A 26475-nucleotide genomic window follows, 5' to 3' on the forward strand; every position below is an offset into this window, starting at 1 on the left:
ACATCCACGACATCTAATCGCGTTTCACGGCGCGGACTCCGCTTTCCGCACGCCCCCTTCAGTGTCGCATACATGGCAGATTCTCGGAATCAAAGAGGGCGATCACCTTTTGATTGGCAGAGGAGAATGATGCTTCGGGAGGATATGTTATTGGGGTGGCTGGCGCTTGCTTGAGGAAGCAGCTAACACAGCGCGAAAAATACCACGACGAAAAATAATAGGCGTGCACGCTTACATCCGTCTTTCTTGGTAATGGTGCCTTCGCGAAGCATTAATTATGTCGTTAAGAATGCTTTGTGACCCACGAATTGAGGCGCCGTATTACTGAGAGTACCACGGACCCAATATTTGTTCACTTAGCTTCTGCCTATGAGTACAACTTATTTTCTTAAATATTTTCAACTTACCCAAATGGAGCGGCGTTCCAAGTGCATTTAAATTCATTAGTTTTTTTACATTCACATAATGATAATTATGTCGAACTAGGTTCGTGTGAAATACTCACTGTTGTCCGGAGCAGTGGTTTACATTTAGAGCTGAAGGTTGGGCTAGTTGGTTCTGCGCTGAGTGCATTATAAAAATTTCCAACGAAAAAAAAAATATAAACAAGCAAACTAAGAAAGCGAGTAAGTAGCCAGAAAGACGCTGGAACGAGGTTTACAGACGCGGTTTACATACCTGTGCCTGTTATCTGCAGCCTTCCTTCGTTCCCACCTGCCACTGAAGCTACGTTTAAGTACCAGGGACATGTGGGTACGCGGAACACTATATCGGTTAAAACACACACACACGCACACGCACACACACACACGCACGCACGCGCACGCACGCGCACGCACGCGCACACGCGCACACGCGCACACGCTCACACACACACACACGCACACACACACACACACACACACGCACACGCACACACACACACACACACGCACACGCACACGCTCACACACGCACACGCACACGCACACGCACACACGCACACGCACACGCACGCGCACACACGCACACGCACACGCACGCACACACACGCACACGCACACACACGCACACGCACACACACGCACACGCACACACACGCTCACGCACACACACGCTCACGCACACGCACACGCTCACGCACACACTCACGCACACGCTCACGCACACGCTCACGCACACGCACACGCTCACGCACACGCACACGCTCACGCACACGCTCACACACACGCTCACACACACGCTCACACACACGCTCACACACACGCTCACACACACACTCACACACACGCTCACACACACACACTCACACTCACACTCACACACACTCACACTCACACTCACACTCACACTCTCACACACACACACACACACACACACACACACACACACACACACACACACACACATATATATATATATATATATATAATATACTCTGCGGTTTTATGTGGAATGTCGTTCCAGTTATGAAAGTGGACAAATATTTCTAGGAATCTTCCACTTATAGCTGGAACATACGTGGAATAAGTTTAGGAGTGTATGTCGTCTCTTATAGCAGTATTGGTGCTTTGGGTCGTTGGACGATGCAATCAATCAATCAATCAATCAATCAATCAATCAATCAATCAATCAATCAATCAATCAATCAATCAATCAATCAATCAGCAATTTCAACCTCGGCTGCTGTTTGGTATAAGTTACACCCATGGTAACATTATTGCGTGCAGCAAACAGACCGCAAGTGATAATTGTGTATCGACTTGTAAGGCACACTGTTATTATTGGGACTTGTGCCCAAATTCAGCACCTGCATGGCAGGATGCTTAGAATGAAGTGCTCCGGGCATGTTTTTGGCCACCTGGCCTTTTTGTACTGCGCCATAGCAATGCGATATCTGGAATACAAACTGTGACATTAGGTGTGCGCGAATAGTGATTCCTTAGAGGCAATCCAACACTGACGAAGCATATAGCCCGATGTAAAAGGGGCGAGAAATCGTGTCGCGAATTTTTCAGTAGATTTTTTAGTAGTTTTACAATGATCGAGTAGCAGTTCTCGCCAATAATATAAAACGATGTTCACATCCTACTACAGCAACAGCGTTTGGAAGCCTCTGTCATTACATTACAGATTGAGAAGTGTTGTTTGCGAAACACAGAAATGGAACATCAGGTACAAATGCGCAGTTTGTTCTCGTACTCAGGGCTATTTGACGAGTGCGAATGAGAGGTGTTTAGCCGGAGACGCCGGGTTACCTGAGCAACGTATGGAGTGCTCGTATCTACCGTGACCGCGGGGATGTAATTTGTCGTACTTCATGCTACAAATATTATTTTTTTTATCGCGCACAGTAGACGAAGTAAAATACATATATAAAAAACTATTCGCGAAATATTCGAATAACTGACAGCGACTATTCGATTCACACAGCGAGTCGGATTGAACAATATTCGATTCGTTATTATGAAGTTTCGAATATTCACATACCCACACTTAACATTGCGTGCTCAGCAGAGAGGATATGCGCCAGTTCGAAATACCTTGGTGCCTGCTAAGAAAACGCAAGCTATGTAGTCTTCTATTGCTTTCGACATCATTAGACTCGGTGAAGCTGACCGGCTGGCGACATTTTAACCTTCACAGGACAATGAAGGGTAAGAGATGGTTAAACGAAGATAAATTTTTGTTTCTTTTTATTTAACATCCCCCCTTGTTTCTCGACCAGCTGCTGACATTCTTTAGAAGCGCTTCGGTATCTGCTTTATCGTTCCGAGTCGTTGCCAGCAACTGTGCCGCACTCAACAAAAGACTTCCCCCCAAACAAGCCTGAAAAATTAACAAGCATTCCTATACTCCACAGATAACTTTCATAACTTTTATGAAGGGTGTACATTTTCGCATTTCTTTTTTTCGGTAACCACCACTCTTCGCAAAAAATAATTTCGACCTGCGCTAAATAATGTCAATGTGAAGCCTTATGTAATCTAAGGGCTAAGCTTTGCAACATTAGAAATAACACGTGCAGTGCACAACAATGTAATTTGCGGTGCCATGTGCCACGTTACGGCTTGCGTGAATATCAAAATGCGGGACGCTAATGTCACCTGCATATTATCTTTAAAAAGGCCTTAACATCGATGCTATCATCATTACCATCATCATCATCTTTATCATGCATTCATTCACAGTCACTTCACCTACTGCATTGCGACTTGGGGCAACACATATAGCTCTCATCTTGTTGCTTTACAATACGTCCAGAACCAGGCCATCCGCATTATTACTTTCCAGTCACCCCGATGTAGTGCATCTGCTCTTTTGCAAGAGCATCGCATTCTCACAATTCATAAGCTATTTCAATTAAACATGGCAATCCTTGTCTATAATGCCCTTAACTCAAATATTCCCCAAATAATCTTTAACAGTGAACAACTTGGTAATCATAATAATACTAGATTTGCATTAGCTAACAACTTCTTATTACCTACAATCAGAACTAATTTTGGCAAATTCACTTCTTCGTTCACAGCGATGTCTTACTGGAACTGTATTCTAACGGACATAAAGCTGTCTCCTAGTATAGGCAGCTTTAAAAAGCATTTATTCTCATATTTACTTAACTTGTGAATGCTGTAATGTAATTTAACATGTTCTGTTTGCTTCATTATAGGTAAACCATTATATCTCTTTAACATTTCACATTTCACCACATTTCACCATTTCACCAACATTACATCATATCTGTCCACTTGTTTCCTTGGGTGAGTTATTGTTAGAACACTGTCTCTAGACTACATTTCACTTCCCATGTTTTGTTTTGTTTTTAATTCAGTATATAATGTAATTCTGCACAGTGTTATGCCATGTTTTCAGTTTACTTGTTTTCTTGCATTAATACATGTTAACAATTCAACCTCCTTGCTGTATTTGCATTAACCTGAATTGTTTTGTTATATTTATTTGTTCAAAACGCAATTCTGTGTACTATCATATAATGTTTCGGTTCCTTTGCTGTCATGTGTAATTATTTGTAGACAACTTTAAAACTGCTGCGTTTGCTGTAACCTAATTTGTTTTGTTCTTTCTAATTAGAACAGGAGGTCCCCCTACAGCCTTGACCTTTGGTACCTCCTTCTGTATATCTTGTTACTGTGGTTTTATTTTCGTGAGTGAATAAATAAAATTCTTCTTCTTCTTCTTCTTCTTCATCATCATCATTACCATAACCCCCACCCCTACCACCACGAGGAGGAACCTAACTTATGTCCTCTGAAGTACGAAGGCCTCTTCCAGCAATCTCCAATTACCCAATAGATCAATCAATCAATCTTTATTTCCCACCCATTCATTAACAAAAACATGAACGCTGGGACAAGAAAAAAAGCTGCTTTCTTGCAACTTGACGAGGTTCTGTGTCGATCCTGTTGGACGACTGTATCCTATGCCTGTCAATTCCCACATTACGGCACATCGCCTATAGCCCTCCGCCATATTAGACTGCGTTTACCTTCCCCTGGTATCCATTATGTAAATGCAATACACCGAAGCGTCCTAGTGCGTTGTCTACGTACGGTAATGAGCGCCGCTTAATTGTCCACGAACTGCGAAAATTCGCGCATCTACTAATATGACCGGGTTTAGAATGTGCTCATATTTGGTGGCCTCAATCTGCATGCGGGCTTAATGGCGTGAACGACGGCGACTTGTTACTATGCGGCACCGCTGAGTTTGAAAACTTTGCTCATAGAGCGTAGCCGTGCATGCATGCATGCGCGTGTGTATGTATGCGTGTGTATGCGTGTGTATGTGTATGTATGCGTGTGTATGCGCGAGGCGATAGCATGCTCGGACGAACGCGTACAATGTTTTTTTTTTTTTCACTGCTGCATCAAAGTTCAAGCCCAAGTTGACAAGATCCAAGAACTTTGATGCGTCAGCAACAATGGCGGCTTCGATATTTCTCTACTCTACTTTGTCGCTATGAAAAACAGGCTACGAGGACTCCGCCTTTGTGTCGATGTGTTACGTGCGCCAGCATTAATTTTTTTTTAATTCACGTACCCCAAAGGCCCTTTTACAGGCATTACATAGGGGGTTACATAACATTACGTAACACATCACGGTGAATAAAATAATGAAAATATAGAAACAGGACGAGCGCCATTTGCTGAGAACGTAACTTGATAAGACATACTAAAATATACACTGCAACAAACACTGAGAACATACTGGAAAAAGTAGAACTACAATGGTAATGGCACCAATATACCACACTTTGATCTTAGCCAAAAGCCCGAGAAGCGATGTGGAATAATACAATTCTAAGCAGCCGGCACAATACAATTTGAGTACGTCGACCTGCGGCGGATTCTAATGGCGCAGTATTGCCACCCTATTCAAAATTGAAGCTTCCTTCTTCTTTTTCTGTTTTTGCTTCCACGAATGTTTGCACCGAGATTGCTTGTTTACAGAGCGTACACATGAAAAACAAAACGAAACAAGAAAAGAATCCTAAAATGCTACTACATAGTGACACTTTACGGTTAATTATGTTACAAGTTCAATGTGGAATATTTTACCCCCGCCAGGAATGTATAATATGCCATAAATACCTATGGCCATCAATTCTTGCCGTTTGAACTTAGGCGTATGACTATCGAACAACAAATGCACCCTTTTTTATTTCTCGATGAGATCGATTTTCTCAGCGTCATGCACTGTCACGAGTGATTCGAAGCTGCAAACCACTGCGTTAATCCGGTCTCACTTAAACCGTTATTTGCCCCCGTATGAATAATAGGCGACGCACTGAAATTGAATGCTGGCGCGCGTAACGTGTCAACACAATAGGCCGACTCCTCATCTCCTGTTTTTTCATAGCGGGAAAGTAGAGTCGAGAAATATCAAAGCCGCCATTGTTGCTAACGCACTAAGTTCTTGGATCTTGTCAAGTCGGCTTGAGCTTTGATTCAGCAGTGGTAAAATAAGATTGGCTGGGGGGCTAGCTAAGGTTAAGCCTGGATATCTCGAAGCGAAAAGGTTCGGTGATGCTTATGGTTTAGCTTATGGTTATGCTTTATGATTTAGCCTGTGGTTATGCTTACGGTTTAGCTTATGATTATGATTTATGATTTAGCCTATGGATATGCTTACGGTTTAAATTATGGATATGCTTATGGTTTAAGTTATGGATATGCTTACGGTTTAGCTTATGGTTATGCTTTATGATTTGGCCTATGGTTACGCTTACGGTTTAACTTATTGATATGCTTTGGTTAGCTTATGATTATGCTATACGTGTGCCTTGTGTACTTATGCAAATTGCTTATGAATGATATATACCATAAGTTATGCAGGATTATTAAACTTCTTTATTCATCATTGTTGGGCACATTGTCTTGCGATTTCTGTACAGCCATAAACACAGCTCTCTGTGTCGGTAGTATCACTCTCTTCTCCTTCCATGTTGAATGCGCACGCCTATTCTCTGGCAAGCGGTTATATAGTCGGCCTCCGCGATAAACACGAGCTTGCGGCGAACGTCAAACGATGACGCATAGCGCGCGGCAGTGGCCACCTGCGCCGACTCCGAACACGCTTACGGAGCCGATTCCGATTCCGAACACGCTTACGGAGCCAATTCCGACTCCGAACACGCTTACGGAGCCGATTCAGACTCCGAACACGCTTACGGAGCCATTTCCGACATACGCCGGCTCGCGCGAAGCGCGGTGTTCACTAGCGTAGTGACGCTTTTCGCTTCAAAAACGTTGCACCCGTTCGTTCGAGCGTGCTATCGCATCACGCTCGCGCGCATACATTCGTACGCATATACATACGCGCATGCATGCATGCATACATGCACGGCTACGATCTACGACCAAAGTTTTCAAACTCAACGGTACCAATAGTAACAAGTGGCCCTCAGTAGCGCCATAATAATAATAAAAAATTAAGTTACAAGAACCACTTTCTGAATATGAGGCACGCCGTAGCGGGGGACTAACACCACAGCCACTTAGCAACCGCGGCACTTGCACCCATAATAATATATGCATAATAATAATAACGTGCATCATTCGCAGCGGCCGAAACCACCGGTCCAGTAACGTGACACGACCTCCTTTCTCCATACTCACTCGTCAGTAGACATCGAGAATCCTCAGCGCTGCCATAGGACCCGAGAGCTCCTGCAATGTGGAGGCGTTCCCGCCGCAAGAGTTTCCTCGTGCTCTCGAAACAAACAAAAAGATGTGTTTGCTGGCGATTCTTGAGGCGCGAAAGGAGACAAGAGCGGTCTCGCTGGCCGGGGCAACGCCGGCGTCTTTCAGGGCCGCGCGCGCCGCAAGTAGCGTTCGTCCGATAAGGGGGGATTGTTTTACTGCTATCAGATAAGTAGTCTTTTGAAAGTACCCGCCCCTCCAGCTCCGTAGGTGTGTGTGTGTATGTGCGGGTCAAGCGCCCCGAAAACCGGCGTTTGAGGCGACATCTGCCGACGTGCGAGAGAAGCAGAAAATGGGATCCCCCTGTGGAGTTTTATGCTATAGTTAGCAGAGGGAACGGCGGCGATAGCGTCTACGGGACCTACGAGATCCGGTGGTTCGTACGTCAGCGAGAATTGTAAAGTTGAAATAATGAAGTCCTTCATCTTTAGTGTTTATTAATGTAATGTTTATTAATGTAATCTAATTATTATTATTATTATTAATTAATGTAAGTCCTTCATCTTTAGTGTTTATTAATGTAATGTTTATCGCACTAAACGTTGGCCTAAACCATCGGCCTTCTGGGTTCGGTTTCGTGATCTTGCAGACGAATAATTTTCAACGGTATTGTGAAGTGGCGGAAATAATTAGCGATTATGCAATAAGGCGTACTTACAGTTTATTTGCAATCGGTACACAAACAGGATGGTCGCCGAAACCATTTGCAGGCTGTTTCCGCTAAGTTGTGTTCTTTTTTTGTTTTTGACGATGAATTGTGCATTCGGCGCCATGTTTAACTGTTCCGTAACGTATTACATTACATTACAAATGCAGCAATGCACAACGATCACACATGCATGCAGAAACTCACGACATCCATTCGTCTAGGGTAATAAGATTTCTCGCAATTTCCGAGAGATAAACCAATAATGAATAACACCCCGAGAATTTCTGACGTCAACAGGCACGAAAATCGGGGAAATCCGTACACTACCCGCTTAGCCCTCTAGCAGTTTTTATAGCAAACTCTAGGGATTTCACGTGCCTAATGGAATCGCAACACCCGGTCGCTTCCCCTCTCCCCCCCTCACCAGAGGTGATTGGGGAGGGGGCGCCAATACGATAGATTACGGCCGCTCGGAGAACGAATTTACAGGCACCGCAGCTCGCAATTCAAAACGCTGCGCAGTGTAATAGACAGCCTTTGCGTTAAGTGATTTCAGCGATAGGATGCAAGCGCCATCTATTGATTTAAATGGCACACGTTCAATAGAGTATTAACCCGGAAGCACAGACGGCGCTCCTCTTCGGCCGACTTGCTTAGCAGATGACAAAAGTTATCACCGTACAAGAAATCCACTTTAGCGGCGAACTTAAACGTCCTTAATATGCGTAAAATCGGCGCCCAAGCTTTGCCGGACGCTTTTCTCACGATAAAGCATTCGCGCTCGTATTTTTGGAGTGTATAGCCGCTAAAATAACCCAGCATTGTGCTAGTCACAAATACCGTGCCAGCTTCTGAACTGAAAAAAAAAAAAAAAGTTAGCGTGACAGAATCGCGATCTGATTATGGGGCACGCCGTAGTGGAGGACACTGTGCAGATTAATTCTAACCACCTGGTATTCTTTAACGTGCACCTAAATGTACGTGCGCTAGCGTTTTTCGCCACCCATTCGTTTCACCGCCGCGGTCGCAATCGCACCCACGACCTCGAGGTCAGCAGCGCAACGCCATAGCCTCTAAGCTTCCGCGGCGGGCAGATCTAAGTTCCAAGCTTCCCGTGGCCTGATTGAAGAAATATGCAAATTCTTGCGATGTCTCGCGCCTTGTAAACTCTTGACGCCGGCTGTGCTTCGTATTTTTATGTTACCAACGGATACCTCGGTTAATGAACCTCGAGGTATATACCTCGATTTTAATCCCAGGTAGACAGCGCGTACAATATCACGGTTGCAGAGGCTGGACTGTGTGCAGGGGCCGATGTTAATGTCCTGGGTGCACAATTTCCTGGCAAACGCCGATTAATTAGTCGCGGAATAGGCAGGATATGGCTTCACATTTACACGAGGAAAGCAATTGTTCTGTGGCACAGCAGTTGAACGCTTCGTCGGAGTTATGAATAGGACTTCCAGTACTCTGCTGCAACTTCAGAACGAATGGCTCGGTGCTTCAGAATAAGAAGTAGTGGCTGGTTCACACTTTCGAATTTAGAAAGTCTACCACCCACTTCTCCCAAGTAAAAGGATGACACTTGGAAAGTACGAAGCCGCTGAGCTCCAGGTCGCTGGCTCAATCCCGGTCGCGACGGTCCAAGTTCGGTAAAAGCGAAATGCAAAAAAAAAAAAAAAAGCGATCGTGTCAGGTTTAGGCGCACGTTGAGAACCCCAGGCGATTAAAATTAATTGGAATCTACGGCGCGCTTCGTAATCATATCGTAGTGTTCACAGACCCTAAAAACAAGTTTACACCATTTAAATAACTGGATTTTTTTTATATTTTCTACATAAGTATGTGAAACACATTCAGAATACGCATATTCAATAAAGATAAAATAATACTTTGGGAGAACTTTTTCAGCAGTGGGGAGGAAACACTAGGCAGAAAATTGGAAGTGGGCTTCACCACGAGCCCCATATGGCTCCGTTGGGAATTTGAACAGAGAGCTATCATTGCATACGAACAACTATAGGTGTAGGAAGGAAGGAAATCAACTTTATTCGAGGTCCTGCAGGCCACGAGAGCTTTGGGATCTCATGGAGTGGGCGTCTCCCACGACGGAACCGGCAGGTTGAGTTTCATGGCGGCGTCGTGGACCTGCTGGACGGCCCAGAGTTGGGGAGCGAGTTCTTCGCTCCGGATTGCTTCTTCAAACTTGCGCTTGTCCTGTTCGTAGTTTATGTGAGCTTGCGAGCACGGCCAGAGTAAATGATATACGTTAAGGGATCTATTGCAATTGGTGCAATAAGACTTGTCGTAGAGCTCAGGCATGTAATGGTGTGGTCTGTTTTGCGTGGGGTATGTGTCTGTTTGTAGCATTATGAGTGTAACCGCTTGAGCTCGAGTGAGCGTGCGGTGTGGCGTGCTATACTCTCTACGTTGTAGGTAGTAGTGTGCGAGACACCACCACGTGCGAGACACCACTGCAGCCTTCGTCCTGCAGTGGACATAAAATAGGCGGCTGCTGCTGATGATGATGATGAAGCGAGTCACGTGCCAAACTTGTTCTTCCTTGTCCTTTGTACTTGATCTGAACCAATAAATAGCTCTTGCAGCCTGTGACTCAGTGTGGGCCGAAGACATTTAATCATAAACTTCATACCCAATACCGAAACTCAGCAAGGAAGAGAAAATGTTTCTGGTATGTTGCCTGCAGGCAACACGCGTTCGTTAAGGGGTAATGCGCCCAGCACTTTCAGATAACGAATGGCAAGCCCGTTATCACCGTGGCATAACATTTCTTATAAGAGATTAACGTGCGCAGAGGCTTCTTTTTTTTTCAAGGAAGGAGACGCAAGCAAGACATGACGATTATTGTCGCGGGGTCACGATACGCCCCAAAGGGTGTGTACAGGTTTTAAAGTGCACGTGAAACCCTCAGAAGCCCTTGTCAAGTGTGAAGGCAGGGAAACGCTTACAACATATCTTAGTTTCATGCTATAGTTGATCTCAAAGTGCTGCCGTCGACATTGTCGTGACGAGATGACGCAGTGCAAAATTTAGTCACGTTTATATAGCAACAAAGCAAGCTATGATGACGTTGCTAATTGAAAAAGAAAATGTACACGAGCTCTTCAAGAGTGTCCTCTGACCGCGCTCGACTGTGACGGCCGCAGCGATTGCAGGAACGGACGGAGGCAGCGTATCATGACGTCACGACGTCCCAGTCTCCAGTGGACCGAAACCGAAACTATATCGCCAAGACTACTGCCGTAAATTGTGTAGGACGCTGGCGCATTCTAGTATTCTGTACAAGGGTACAGAACGCATGGGCTTAATCCAACGCAATAGAATGACAAGTTGAAAGTCGCTGTACCTTTTAACGGCTCGCAGGTGCTGCATCACACGAAACTGGCAGACGCAAATGCGCAATTTTCCTAGGAATGGCTAAAATGTGCCAATATTACAGCACCAAAGCAGTCAACAAAACACTACCTTGTGCACAACTAGGTTGCAGTGGAAATACTGCAATGCCTAAAGGATGTCACTCGTATAGAAGTTTCGCAAGTGGTCAACGGGGGGTGGAATGCCTTAAGCGTAGTAGGATGGAACTTAACGGGCCACCTTTTACACATTACTGTAGTGCGTAAGCAGGAATATGCAAGCTACCTTGGCATTGAACTAGATTGGCATGCTTTAGATTCAGCAGCATCTGCACTACACTGCTGGACAGACACTTATCCGAAGAGAAGGAATTGGAGGGCCCCGAGGCAAAGAAAGATTTATTTGAGAGAGAGAAGAAAAGCAGGGAAAAAAAAACAGAAGACACCGTTAACGTAAAAAAGAGAAGCTCGTCTCGCTTCTCAATTTCAAAACTTAGCAGCGACGAAGTCGGACACTGATCGGTACTCGGGCAGCGTGAGCCGCCACGTGTGAATCTCGTTCCAGGCCTCTGCCTCCTTGCGGTCGCCGAGACGCGCGAACTTGCCCTGGTAGGCCTGGTACAGCTGGTTCGTGAGATGCGCCAGACAGGCCACGTTCGTCCTCGGGTAGTAGCCGGCCCAGTTGCCCCTGGACGCAACGAGAAAGCCCGGTGGGACATGGAAAAGTCCGGCAGGCTCAAGCTTTGCCGAAGCAATACGCAAATACCACTCTTAACGACCCATGGTATGACGCAATTTCCGTGTTTATTATTGCTGTCTTCTGGCGATGAGGACACCGAATGCCTGCGATGCTGCATCGATATTTTGTTTTGTTTTGGTGGTGTTTTGAACTTCAGAATTATAAAGCTGCCGTCGGCAGCTTTCCAACCCCTATGCTGTTAGGATAACGTAAATTCACTAAAAGTACCTTGCTATAACTTTTAAGATTTTGTGCAAAAATTATGGAGATCCAAGGCACATGTTGGCATCCATGTAAAACGATGCTTTAACTAAATGATGTGTAATTGAACAACATTAGCGAGCCGTACAATCGTGTTTATTGTCATAATGTGCAACGTCTAATGTTATGCAATTGTTTGTGTTAGTCCTGTAACCCATTCAAGCGCTAGGCCGAAATGCAAACGCCCAAGTCAGGTGGATGCACAGGGTGAGTCGTATATACGCAATGATGTCCCGAAGACCATGACTATGTATGATACTTGTCAAAGGAAGAGTGGCGATATAAAAGATGTATGCAGAGAGTATACGGCATATGTCTAAGTAAATTTTGAACTTATATATCACTTTTTTCCACAGTGCACATGGCCGCCTGAAAGGTTTGCCCAAGAATGGCTCCGTGCCCAGTGGCTGAAAACGGCCGGCCCTAATACAACAAAATTATGAAGACATAGAGAAGCCGTTGAATATCGTGCACTAATTCACTAAGTGGCCTGTGTACTACGGAGATACCTAGCTGACATAATATGTGCAGGACTTTATTCGTGAATTATAGTCTAATTATGCAGGACAAGCGGACTCTCACTGGCACGACATTGTCGGTCCTGGAGCTTGGGTTGCGTGCCTATGAGGCGAGTAATTGAAAACAGTCGACCGGCGTCGAAGCACAGAGAGGGCTGCGAGGAAATAAGCTGACTAGGTAAGTTGGTTGGGAGGAGCGGAATTCACAGAGCTTTTTGTACGTCAGTGCATTTTTTCACTGGCTGATCGCCTTTGCTACTTATACGTCCCACATCACTATTGGCTGGCGCCAGCGCTTTTAACGTAAGAACTTTTTACGAATACGGGCCCAGATGATTCGGAAGCAAACAACTCTAAAAAAGAGCGCCAGGGGACCAAAAATGCTAGGCTACGGAGGCGCACAGTCTTGTGTTCTCTTTTGAACCGTTTTTTTTAGCGCTGTTTGCTCGCAAAAGAGCACCACTTCAAAAAAAAAAAAAAAAAAAAAGCGAAAAAAACGCCCCGATGGCTTACTTTGTGATGGTTCCAATCTCCTTGTAGATGGAGTACACATTCGAATGCCTGGACTCGCATGGGTGAGCGTGGTTAAGGTTTGAGAACACGATGTGGCCGGCTGCGGAGGAACGAAAACCAACGCGAACGATAAATTGAACGGTAAATGTATGCATTCGTGTCGGGCACGAGTTCATCGTGATGTCTCATTATGCGCCGAGCTGAGCACGAACACGACAGTGGCGTGTACGACGTCACGGTGTAAATATACGCAAACTAAAAACGCAAATGGCACTACTTATTCAAGAATCACGGCACCGATATTTGATGAGTTTTGTTGTGTTGAAAGGAAAATCAAAATTTAGTCACGGAAGCAAGCGTATCTTTTTTTATTTAGAGCATGAAGCCAAAAATAACACGAAATGATTGAGAACTGCAAAACTTCAACAACAACAACAACAAAAAAAAGAAAGCTATCAAGTTTACAGCTTAATGCAAAACGATGTCGCAATTCTGTAAACTGCACCTTACAGCACATCTAAAGCTGACAAAATTGATGTTATGTACGCCGCTCTGAAATTCACCGCGAATTTGAGAGTACGACTTTTGCAAAACGCTCGTAAACATTACAAAGTTTTCACGTAAGATGTAAATTCATATGTTAAATTCGTCCACTTACGGTGGTCTAACGGTTGTCTTTTACAGAACCGAACTATTTGGTATTGGGACAGAGTTACGGATGTATAAACATTTTGCTCCAATTTGAAAAAAAAGATAAAAACAAGCTTACCATTTTTAAGAAATTTTCGTAAAACATTTGAGATTCTAAATCAAGGCTTTGCTTATTAGAGTCACTAAAAGTAAATTTTCGCTCTCATTTGCAAAAAAAAAAAAAAAAAGGAAGGAAAGATTCATGCACATCAGTTGGCCGGTTGTCTCGCGAGAGCATTTTAGCATTTTACATGAATTTCAATAACGATATCGGTGTTGGTCCGTGTATATACCAAATCAAGAAGGGAGCCGACAGATGGAGTAACACACTGTGATATACAGGTTACAAACAGGGGTGATGCGCATCAGAAAGGCTGGCCTACGTTTCGATAGGTGTACCTATCTTCGTCAAAGGCGAAGATAGATGTAACTCCGATTGTGGGAGAGCTATGAATTGTATAATCGCTGAAGTAAAGAAGCATTTCTTAATTAACCCTTTACAAAAGTAGTTACAGATATACTGTTACCTTTCTATTGACCTTCGGACGACTTCAATAAAATGTGTGTTGAGAAGAAATTGAACATCATTAATTATTTCTCTGAGCGTTGTGCTTTTCTTTTGATCGCAGTGGTGTTTAAATTGATGTGTATTAGAAATTACTTGTTGCTTCCGGAGACGCATTGCTTCGGAGGTGTGCTTCTAAATTTTACTTCTTTTAACCCTTTAACTGGCAAGATAAGAAAGGCTTGGCCTAGAACATTTTTATTGCTCTATTTCTTCATTATATTGCTCAAATACACACCAACTGAAATATTGAAAAGCTTGTCTAAGAAGTGAGCGAGAGACAGTAGGTCAAAAATACTGCTGACCAGCTGGTTGAAGGTCAATGTATGGTCGACAACTGGTGTTTGACACTTGCTTTCGCAAGGTCAATGTGTGTTCTTGAGATGCACCTCTATAGGAATAAAAAAATAACAGCTTGCTTAAACAGAATAAAAAGAAAATCGCATTGGTGATAATATGACCACCATGTGCGCTAAGAAGAGAATGGCGAAGACCTCCAATAGATGAAGCGCTAATAGTGAAGGCACACAGGAAGGAATACAGACAGGAAGCGCCTTGTCCTGTCTGTATTCCTCCCTGTGTGCCTTCACTATTGGCGCTTCATCTATTGAAAGCTATGCACCAACTCGCCCCACAACGTGTTTTACTGAAGACCTCCAGTTTTGTCATCAAAACATCTGCTGCTGCTCACGATTGACATTTTTGTGGCTGCCACTGTCGAGCAGGAACATAAACAGATGTAAATTGAGAGGCACAGACTAATATTTAGGTTTGTCGCGTTTTTCCACAGACGTTTTGTTAGGTCAACAATATGGTTGAGCTACCAGTTAAAGCGTTACAGTTACTGGCGCCCCAAGCGTTACAGTTACTGGCGCCCCACAATAACGCGAAACCATTCCAATTTGTTGTTATTCGAATGTTCTGACGTCAGATTTACGTAACCGCCGACGCAAGCATCGAGCGTTTCAACGGCCAATCAAAAGTTATGCCCGTTTATAGGAGGCCACTTTTTTGGTTTCAAAGGGAATAGCAAGGAACCTACCTTGACTGTTTTTTTTTATCTAGTTGGCTGACAAAAGTGGAGGAGCGCGCAAAAGTAAGGAGGCTTTGTTTGGGTACGAGCTAGGGCAGGCGAAGTAGATAATCGGATGATTATCGTGTCCAGAGCGATCGGTTGGCACCGATTTCTTTTGGAACGGCGTAGTCGCCGGCTATTCCGAAAAAATATTCACTTTTGTTCGGCGTAATAACGCATCTTTGGAGCGTACACGTCACCTTAACATTGATAGTCTTCGCAGTTTTTTTGACGTCCCGGGACAGACAGGGGAAGTGGGCGAAGCCCTAAATCGTTTGACCAGTAGCGGAAGGCTAATGGCGCAAAAAAAAAGAAGACTCGTAAATAATTATTTTCGTTCGTTCGGACGAATCGTGGGTAATTCGTGTGTACGTGTCATATCAGATGGAGAGTTTTCGAAGTTTTCGTGACGTCGCGTGACCGACGGGCGTAATGAGGGTGTCCCGGAAAAATAATCTTTGAGCAGTCGTGGTGGGCAGGCGGCAGAAATGAAATAAAAGCAGTTTGGAATTGCTTTACGTTTCAGCGCCCCTGCTTGGCGTTTGAGCAGCCCGTGTACATTTCTCTGAGTCGAGCTTTGGACAAAACTAATTTGTGCTGTTTACGTGCAGTTGCACTCTGAAGCCATGCAAACGAACAAAGATCGTTTCAAGCCAGTTTCAGTCAGTATATATACATTTTTCTTTTTTTGCTACGGCACTGTATCGGAACTGAAAGGCTTCCGCTGAAGTAGAATGGAAACGGGAACGAACACAGTTTCGGGTCAACAATGCTAGTAATATATCTCTAATGTGAAGTGACCAAATATGCTTTTCATAGAAAAATTTCTCGGTTTAGGCTGATTTGTTCTTTAGTTTCTCTAAACTGAGCTTTTCTCTCCAAACTGTTCCTAAACTCTGCCCTAAGTGACTGAGACAAAATTAAGTTTACGGTAAACTAAGTTGCTCTTCATTGTTCCCCTAAACTAAATGTTCCTATCCATAAACTGTTCCTAGCTAAACTAAACTAGCTAACTAATCTAGGTATTACTGCACTGAGTTTACCTTAAAGTAATTTACTGTACAGTGACCCTAACCTGAATTTTCTGACGACGAACTGTCCTTAAACTTTGTTCCTAAACTCAATTTACCGTAGTTTACTGTTATTACAGTGCCCAAAAATTGAGTTTCTTTGCCCCTAAAGTTTACCCCTAAACTGACTAAGCCCAAACGCTGTTTAGCGTAAAAGGACTTGGTGTTTAAAGTCCCTTAGCTGATTTTTTTTTTCTGTCGCTAAACTGTCCCCCAAGCTTTGCCCCTCAACTGAATGACACTAAACTCAGTTCACCATAAAAACTCGTGTAGTCCTTTGTTCCCTTAAACTCAAGTTCTTTTTTTTCTGTGCACAAACAGCCGCTAAAGTTTGCACCTCAAATGAGACAGGGAACTCAGTTTAGCGTAAACCGAATTGCTCTGCGGCGTCTCTCTGACATCCGGGCAACGAAATGGGCGACGCTCACTGTTGGCATTCCGGACGCGCGCGGCGGCGAAGTCGATGATGGTCGCCCGCACGCCCCAACTGTTGATGAAGACGCTCTTGCCGCCCATGCAGAACTGGTACAGCTGGAAGCTCGTCTCGTCCACGAGCACGTGGTTCAGACCCAGGTCGCGGTGTTCGAACTGCAGCGCGCCTTCGGCCACGGCCAGCGACAGCGCCACCTGCTGCAGGATGCTGCGAAGCTGCAACGCGTTGTCCAGCTGCGCAGACAGCGGAGAGAAGTGATCAGTATACATGACCGGGGGCGGGACCTACCCGGTGCAGTGCTTGATGTTAAAGAAAAGAAAAGCAGCAAGATGGGAGGTTTACAAACGGGAAACATTATAAGTAGGATTTTGCGGATCGGTAGATACGTATATTCAATTTATTTCACTTACTTTTCAGATCGTGTGAAGTGGGATTGTTGAGGAAGTTTCGTTTACGCTATGCGCGCATATGTATGTACACAGCAGCCAACAAAAAAAAAAAGCTAATTAACTCGTAAGTAACTTTGTAAAGACGAGGTTACAGGACTTGTCGTCGACTGTCTACAAAAATTGTCTATGGAAGCTTGTTGACGGCAGTCGATAAAAAGTGTGAAGCCATAAGTGTATGGATTCATTATGCAAAAAAGAGGTGAGGCATGCAGACAGGACACATGAGTAGAGAAGTGGACAACACGAACGCCGACTATCAACTGAAGAGAGCACTGAGGCGAAAAAAGAAAGAAGACACAAAACTCATCAGCGCAAGCTCAGGAATGGTATCACCACGTGTCAGTCGGGTACATGTGCCGGTCTACGTGAGATATAACTGTTAGGGCACTTAAACTCTTCCTTATGTAAAGTAATCGAAGGCTGACTCACGCACGCACTTCCACCGTTATAGATATACCATGCCTCTACAATAAGACGCGTATCTTCATTCTTATGCCTGTACAATATCGTGCACTCTGGCATGCAGTTACAATCTTGGCAGTGTAGGGAAAGATTAGAAGCCGATCCACCGGTTAACGACCTTTTATGTTCCATTAGCCTCTGATTGATACAACGTTCCGTTTGCCCTACATAGAACTGGCCACAGCTAAGGGGAATTTTATAAACCACACCCATACGACAATCAGTAAAACTGTTGTTCTTATTGTGCTTCACTGGACAACTATCTGTTCTTTTTTGCCTTTTACTTGCTCCTTTTTCCTCTGTACGGCAGCGCATATCTTACCTAGCTTATTGGGAGCAGTGAAAGCAACATTAACATCATATCTACTTGCAACTTTTTTAAGCCTGTGCGACACTGAATGAATGTACGGAATAGCCACTACTCTTTTTGTTGCTATTACTGCTTTCTGTAATCACGTCCGTCCCCCTTGAAACCGACTTCTTTAGGCGCTCAGCCACAGTGGCCACTGCTCACTAGGATAACCTGCTTCTAATAGGCGCCGGACCTGCGAATTAAAACTGGCGCTCATTTTGTGCATGCAGGATCTGGTGAGAGAAGACTTAAGGCACGACATGGCAATTCCGTTTTTTACTACTTTGGAATGCTTGGATTGAAAGTTTAGCAACGGCTTCGAAGATCTTGGGGAGTACTGCCAACAAACGGGATTTTGTTCGACCAAGACCAAGGAAATGTCAAGAAACTGAATTACGCGTCTTCTTTCTTTTTTCGCCTCAGTGCTCCCTCCAGTTGATAGTCGGCGTTCGCGTTGTCCACCTCTCTGCTCTTGTGTCCTGTCTGCACGCCTCACCTCTTTTTTGCATAATGAATCCTTACCAACTAGCTCAGCTTTCTGTCGTTCTAAGTATATGTACTCTGTATAGACCAGTCTCAGGAAATTGTTCGTAGCCATGGAGGAAGGAAAAATCTAAGGAGAGGTTCTGACATCACTCTTCGCGAAGCTCGGTGACGCCGGAAGTTGGCTTTACTCCGCCATTTTGTCGGGACAGACTCTCTCTCTCTCTCTCTCTCTCTCTCTCTCTCTCTCTTGTTTACAGTTGTCGCCTTCGGCGCGCAACCACCTCGGGCTGCACGGACGTGCCGGCGCTGTAAGTGATCCGACCAACGGATTCGATCGCAGTGTATACCATCGCGATACCGTTGCCCAAGTCATTTCGTCCGAGTATTGTGCTCTAGCTTCGAAAGGAGTTCGTAATCAACGCCGCAAGTTAAACTGCGAGGCCCGTCTCCCGCTACATTTGCCGGCTTTTCTGAAAAAATAAATCTGTACATTCACACTGCCGTGCAAGAAAATGCGCAGTCGACGACCGGCAGCAGCACTTTGCGCGCATCACGACGTCATGGCTAGCCCACCTGCAGTCTACGAGAACAGACACGTATGCTGGTCGTGTCTTTATAGGAATCGTTTCGAACAAGTTTTTGCGCTCCATGTTAGTAGCGATTGTATTGTGCTTATAGACAAATGTCTGCACAGTTTCTGTATACACTGTCCAAATGACCATTTATCAGGATATGACCTAATAGAAATCGTCTCGCTTTTCTGCCTCTAGGTGGTCGCCGTACCTCTGACGTCAACGGCAGAGGGTGAAGAAATGCGGACGCCATTGCAATAGAGCACGCTACAACTAAGTTAAATATTCGTTTTGCTGCGCGATATAATACTGTAATGTATGGATAATGTTTTCATAACCGTTATCTCAACGTTCTTAAAATGACTGCTTCCTTATAATGTCCGAACTTCTTTCAATGCCATCAACGTGAAAAAAAATCAATTTGGGCGTAGAGTATGATGAATTCTTGCTCTAGTGAGGTCTTCTTTGCAATATTGCAATATAATATCTATTTCAATCTGTGAAGTTGAATGTGCGACCGGTATTGCCTGTAGGTTCCGCTCTTGTATTTACTGAATACGACTATTCATGTAGAATATGCGGGTCTGGAACAGATTCACAATACTTGCGTCTGCGTACCGTATTGCGTGACACCTTGTCTTTTATTTGTGTTTATTTTATTTTGGCAGCGATGTCGTGTTGTGTCATCGGGACGACGGCTTTGACGCTTCGTCAAGCAATCGCTGCGTGGCTTTACGCGAATACCCTAGACAACTGTGCGATTTGGCTTCCGGCAAAACACAAATTGAAGATGGGGATTCCCCCCCCCCCTCCCCCCATTTTTCTTGTTAGTTTCGAGTGAATCAGAGAGCAACCTTACTGATCGTCCTCACCTTAGCTTGAGTCAGAGGGACGCCAGCGTAAGCGAAGCGAAAGACCAGGTATGGTTGCGCTGTGTCTAGGGTGTCTGAAAAGAAAAGAAAAGAAAAGAAAAGAAAAGAAAAGGAAAACGTGAATGTGCACGGTTATGTTTCGCTGCACGGACGCTTTCGCACACCCGAGTGACAATTAATTGATTGATTGGGCTATAGGATCTTATGTTGCGAATAGTGTACCAGAAAAAAAAAAAAAAACATGATTGTGCGTGGTTATGCTTCCAGGCAGGGCTGGGCAAAGGTACTTTGCAGTTGTATCACGATACGATACAAGATACTCTGGCAACAAGTATTTGAGATACAGAAGCAAGATATTACTGTGATTATTGTATCCAATATGACACTGTCCATTTGTATCTTAAGATACTTCGATACATTCGCAAATTTCTTATTATAAGTATATGAAATGTAGCAACAAACTGGTGTGCACATGCATGTTACATGTTTGCTTGGAAATTTCTTAACTCCAACCAGCCTTGTTTTATTTGAACGAAATGTTCGTTAATATCTCAATGTGTTTGTCTCTCTTGCTCAAAGTATAATGTTTTCGTTCGGAAACAATTTATTGGGGTTGCTTTAGCTGCTTAACATGAAAGCTCTTTGTACGCTGCGTTGTGCGTAGTTCTTGCTTGTCACGTTTGTAATTAATGAGAGTCGCTGCTCTGCTTGCCGACCATATAGCGGGTCTCCATTTATTTACAAGAACGTTAAGAAACCTCTGCACGATGGCGCAGATACCACTGTGGAGTTCTACCTTGTCCGTAAGGGTATTACCGTTTGCGCAGTACCGCATCACTGCCCAGGTGTGCAGCAGCAACAACACTGGTAGCGGCCATTTTTTTGTGACGCATCGCGTATACAGAGAGCACGTAAAGCTGCAATTACCTTCTATATTCTACTTATCGGCTGGCGTAAAGCTTTCGCTTGCGACCTAATCATTAACGTACAATTCTTGTACGATTCTTCTCTCACGAGAAAACTTGTGCAGCTGAGAAACGTTTCATACGCATTGTAGTGGCACGAAGCGTGGCAGAATACCGCCGCTATTGACACTACTGCCACTTATAGCTCCGATTACCTGGTGATTTGTAACAGTAAGAAATTTAACGGCAAGCTAAAAAAAAAAACAGGAGAAGCATAAGTAAAATAGAAAGGCAGCTCCATATATATCACACAATATCAATGAATAAGCGAATATGTAGAAACACGATGCAGGCGGCACCACTACTAGCTACGATATTTAGATATGAAGTATTGACAACTTGTTAAAGTCAAACAATAGAAAATTCAGTACCCGTGGAAATGCAGGTGGCTTAGTGACGGCCGTATCAGATTGGAAAGTGGACTTCAGCCAACGTTTATAGTTTCGCACGGTGACGTAGCGATAGCAGTATCTTGTATCTTAAGATACACGATGCATTCTTTCATTTACAGATACTGACACACGTCTTGCCTGACGTAGGTATAAGATACTCAAAGAGTATCTAAGACAGTATCTAAGATGCATGTATCTTCGATACTGCGCAGCACTGCTTCCAAGTAAGGATATTTTGAATATAGAACACGGTCGACACATGATGAATTATATTGATTGGTTGAATGAATGAATGAATGAATAAATGGGTTTCGCGGCTCAAAGAGCAATAGCAGATGCAGTCGTAGCGGGTAGCGCAGATGGCTCCGAATTTCTCAATTTCTTCCACTTCGGAATGCGGTCGCCGGCAACCCAACCCCCGACCTTGCGCTCGACAGCGGAGTTACATAACCAATGCGGCCCTGCGGCGGGTACAAGTGGCAAGTGCCTCAATTGACTTTTTGTTTTAACTATGAGTACTGTGCGCGCGAGAGAGAGGTAGCTGACGTGATTTATTTAGCATATAAAACGCCGTGGAAAGTGCGCGAAGAGAGGCAGTGAAATCGAGACACGTTCACAGACAAGTAACTGTGATTTACGCAATCACAGTTGCTTAAACATTATAATTACGGAACGCCCGCACCTAACGACCCCGAGCTCAACCGCGCAGTCGCCGTGTTCGTGGAATTATTGCCGGGCAATTTTTCTGCAGGACCTTCATCATGCGTAATGACTAAATATTGATGACCAGCAATTAAACTGCGGTTGAGCGCAGACCACCTGGGGCTAGTAAATCGTTTTTCTTTTTTTTTTCCAGAAAATTTGTCTGAACGTGCTATCGTGTGTCGGCCTCGTACCTGTAAGAACGCGAAAACAGGGAGAAAAAAAAAAAAAAAAAAACGTTTGGTATTGAATGCGAAGCATAAATTTGTGAAACGCGGGGAATCTCTAACGAAGCGAGTTTAATGAGGCGTGAAAGCAGGGAAGTAATTAACGATGGACGTTACGAGGCGAGTGTGCGGCAGTAGCGGAACAGGAAGCTCGAAGCTGGGTCGTTAAATAATAACAACGACAACAAAAAACAATTAATATACGCAAACGTAATGCGCCGACGTGAGCTGTGTTTCGCAGCTCGTCGAGATAGCGAGAGCCTTGGCGTTAGCATTCAATACGCTGCCAGGTGGGTACCTTGAGGAAAAAAAAAGCTCATTAGTTTGTGCGCCGTGGGTATTGTGGTGGGTATCGATAATGAAAGTTAGTGTATGAGGTCTGCGATTAAGAGGGAAAGCTCTATTTGTAAAAGTTGTTACTTGACGTTACAAGAAGGTCGTGTAATGGATCAATATACGGGGTGAGCCAGACTTCATAAATTGTGAGGATTAACGTACTGAAACTATACACACGGGGGTATAAGGGACGTTGTAGAGGACTATAGATTATTTTGGGCCACCTGGGCTTTCTTTAAGTGCGCTCAAAGTATGGTATACACGAGTGTTCTTGCATTCTGTACCCGTCAGAGCGCGGCAGCCGCTGTAGGGAATCGATCCCACGACCTCCTGGCCATGTGCCCAAAGCGGTGATGCAGTGGTAGGCCATGCGCCTCGGAATACGGGAAGCACTGGGTATTAAGCTCCATGTTGCCGTAGACCAGACGGTTTTTTAATGGGTAGAGATGTGCCCTGGCCTGGTGCTTGGTTATATGCGGGGGTTTACACCTAGGACCCCTATACAGAAATCCCTGGACATCTCTTGTCCAACCTAGCGTTGTCAACCATCCTGAATATAGCGGGACAGTCTTGAATTTTGATTGAAAGTCCCGATTGTCGACCTGGCCGAGTCTGTATGCGGCCAAATGTCCAAGACTTTAGCTCTTTTTCTTAATTGAATAACAGTCAATAAACCAGATTTCATTTTTCTGATACCTGACAGCTAGCTCTGCTGCACATTATTGTCATTTGTACTCTGTTGCATTGTCACAAATATAAAAGGAGGTTTCGTTTTTGTGGTGGTTCTAGTTCTGTTATAGGCACTAACCGTTCACAGCACCTCTATTTCTATTGGTACTATGTTAGCCAGGCAACAACTTCACCTGTCTTCTTGTAAATCGCCTGGCATGGTAGGACTAAAAGATTACGCACTGACTAGCGGCTCCTTGCACTGACAGAATTGGTCGTGCGCCCCCCCCCCCCTCCCCAACTCTTAAGGCAATTATGGATAAATCAGCTTAAGGGGGAATTGAAGCCAATCGGTATGTACATCAATGACGTTTTGATGTAGCCCGATGATGTGCGATGTATAGCAGCATAAGGGACTATCGAGCAAGTTGGAGCGAGTTCTAAAACGTGGCGATGTCTTGCGACCACGTGACCACAAGCGGTGTGACGTCACGACGCGTGCGCTTTCTGGGAAGCGAAGCCAAAACTGGCTCGGAGAACAGTTATTACAGTGAGTGCTTCGAGGCTTGCGAGAATTTTCCCCTCATTTTCGAAATCCGAAACTGGCATTCACGTAGGAAAAAAATATATATGTCAGTATAAGTTTTAAGCTTTCGACCTAGTACACAGACTAGCATATGTCATCCATGCCAAGCTCTCCAGCTCTCATTAGCGTATTTTTCTCTTTCCCTTGTATACGATGGCCCGGTAACAAAAGCGTCTTCGGCACTCCACAGCAGTGGTGCGTATGTTACGAATTCCCTTGCTTCGAGAATGCCTCGCCTCTAAGAGCGCTGGCCATTCACTTGTCCCGTCAGTACTCTTCTAAATCAGTGTACTCATGGTGAGCTTCCAGCAATACGCTAGATAAAAAAGATCGCGATCTAGACGCGTGAACTGTACTGATGCAAGCGTCAGCGCTCATCGGCTCGGCTTCTTACCGGGTCCATGCTGATGGTCTGTCCGCTTCCAGGACGTGTAGTCCTTCCAGGCCTGGATCAACTCTCGAGGATACCGATCCAGGACGCAGAATATCCTGGTTGTGACGACAAGTGAAGGCGGTGCGAGAAGTGAGGAATATAACGCAATAGCGGGTTACTCAAGAACAAGCCGCAAAATTGGCTCGGCGTGTAGCCGCGGAAGCTATGAATCGAAATCACTGAGATTGCCGATTTAAAGGATCGGTATTTCTGAGAGAACCGTCCGTGAAGTCGGTCGCAAAGGCTTCCATGACACGCGATTTGCGAAAAAAGATATTAATTTCCGCCACTGTGTGGGCACACCAGCTCGGATTGAATGTTTGGTCCTGTATTGGTTGTTACGACCTACAATTGGTGACCCATCAAGTTGAAGTGACATGCGTTTAACAGAACAGAAGTTCGCGTTTATTGTGAAACCTATGAGCTGTGAACTTTCGTGAGCCGACTCTACATACACTTTCATTAAAGAATTCTGCGCACATCGGGGCTTGTACTGCCCATAAACATTAATCTTCGTTGATTTTTCAAGCATATTTCCTTTCTTCAACGCTGTGTCCAGTTATGCGCGTATCAGCATGGCATACAGTTCCTGAAAGGATAGGAGCAAGTATAGAGTTAAAGAAAGTGTACTCAATGTTGGTTACGGCTACTGGCAGGGTAAGTCCTAAAGGGAGCAATTTCTTTTGTAGAGTGTAGGTACCCCTAGCTATATTTGTGCAAGGTTACAGCTTCGTAATTAAATTCCTGTGTCTACAGGAAGAGTTTGAAACCCTTGTGCAAATGCTTCCGCTGCAGACCTTCGAACATGTTGTCGCAGCAAAAAAAAAAAAAAAGAAAGAAAGAAAAGAAAAAAAAAACGTATGAAGGCAATCAGGGACCTCAGCGTCGTCCACGGTTCATTAATCTGTCACGCAGGTTGGCACCCGTTGCAATAGGTGGCCGCACTTTCTCACATCCTCTTTGGTGACGTTACTCTGCTAACGACGCAAACCTATAACACTCCGAGTATCACACGGTTAGATTTGACGAGAGATTGGGCCACCTATTCAAGCGTTGGACAGCCCGCCTGAGGCACTTGTGCCCTGGTTTAACCCCTTTCATTTACAGCGTGTTTTCCACCCAGTGGCCTCTACATGATGACTTTATAGTTCCATGCCAAATTAGTCATTACCAGTGTCAATGTCCCGCTAATACATTCGACGTCACACAGTAAGCAGTCACAGCGTGTCACACACTCCGATTTCTTTTAAATAACGCAGCCGCGTCTTTATAATGGCTCGCGGTAATGTTCGAATTTACAGGACATTCCAGAAACGAGCACAACGTACGTCGCCTTTTCGGCTTTATTATAGGTTTGTTCGATCCAGGAAAGGTGCTCAGTACCGCAAATGAAAAGGTACAGGTGGTGCCAATTGTGGTGCCCCAGGCTGCACCCGCACACTGGAATGTTCAAGGGTGCACTGCTCCGCGGTGGCACCTTGCCTTGCACCTCGTGCAATCGAAAACGGGGGTGTTGGGTGCACCGCTGGGCACCTCTGAGAATCGAATGCCTAGGTGCAGTGCACCGTTAATAGGCGCAGAAAAAAAACTTGGTGGAATCGAATAAACCTTACGTGCCGCTGCAGCTGGTAAACCTCGCGCAATAAAAACAAATGGCCATTTCCGGCACTATGCGAGTTTGAAGCCGGTGGATGTTTGAGACATATAACTGGAGATCACTTTCCAGGGGGGGGGGGGGGGCGGTGAGCTTGTAGCTGATATTTGATTTCAGAAGTCGTATTTAATAGTCTAACACTACAGTCAGCCTGCAGGAGCTCGAAAACTCGGAAAGTCAGCACGCCTCTTGCGGGCGGCACAGGCTTTATACCCTCTTCTCTCTT

The 26475-nt window shown here is 44.7% G+C and overlaps 2 protein-coding genes across 5 annotated transcripts in view; both read right to left on the minus strand.

The window, feature by feature from the left end:
• LOC126527351 (ras-like GTP-binding protein Rho1) overlaps window positions 1-7342 on the minus strand; it is a 38327-nt gene extending 30985 nt beyond the window's left edge. Inside the window, exon 1 of one of the 2 annotated variants that reach the window (XM_055068679.2) lies at window positions 7122-7342. In XM_055068679.2, coding sequence (XP_054924654.1) covers window positions 7122-7135 — 14 coding nt within the window. In that variant the 5' untranslated portion in view covers window positions 7136-7342. The remainder of the gene's footprint in view (window positions 1-7121) is intronic. The other variant, XM_055068680.2, reaches the window with a different exon arrangement.
• Window positions 7343-11600: 4258 nt separating this feature from the next.
• Window positions 11601-26475, minus strand: part of LOC126527505 (serine/threonine-protein kinase haspin-like) — a 28039-nt gene continuing 13164 nt past the window's right edge. For all 3 annotated transcript variants that reach the window (XM_055068685.2, XM_072284463.1, XM_055068684.1), the window contains 5 exons: window positions 24557-24651; window positions 20286-20359; window positions 17088-17325; window positions 13260-13359; window positions 11601-11916 (listed from right to left, as the gene is read on the minus strand). In XM_055068685.2, coding sequence (XP_054924660.1) covers window positions 11715-11916; window positions 13260-13359; window positions 17088-17325; window positions 20286-20359; window positions 24557-24651 — 709 coding nt within the window. In that variant the 3' untranslated portion in view covers window positions 11601-11714. The remainder of the gene's footprint in view (window positions 11917-13259; window positions 13360-17087; window positions 17326-20285; window positions 20360-24556; window positions 24652-26475) is intronic.

Source organism: Dermacentor andersoni, chromosome 9 (genome assembly GCF_023375885.2).
Source record: "Dermacentor andersoni chromosome 9, qqDerAnde1_hic_scaffold, whole genome shotgun sequence".
NCBI lineage: Eukaryota > Metazoa > Arthropoda > Arachnida > Ixodida > Ixodidae > Dermacentor > Dermacentor andersoni.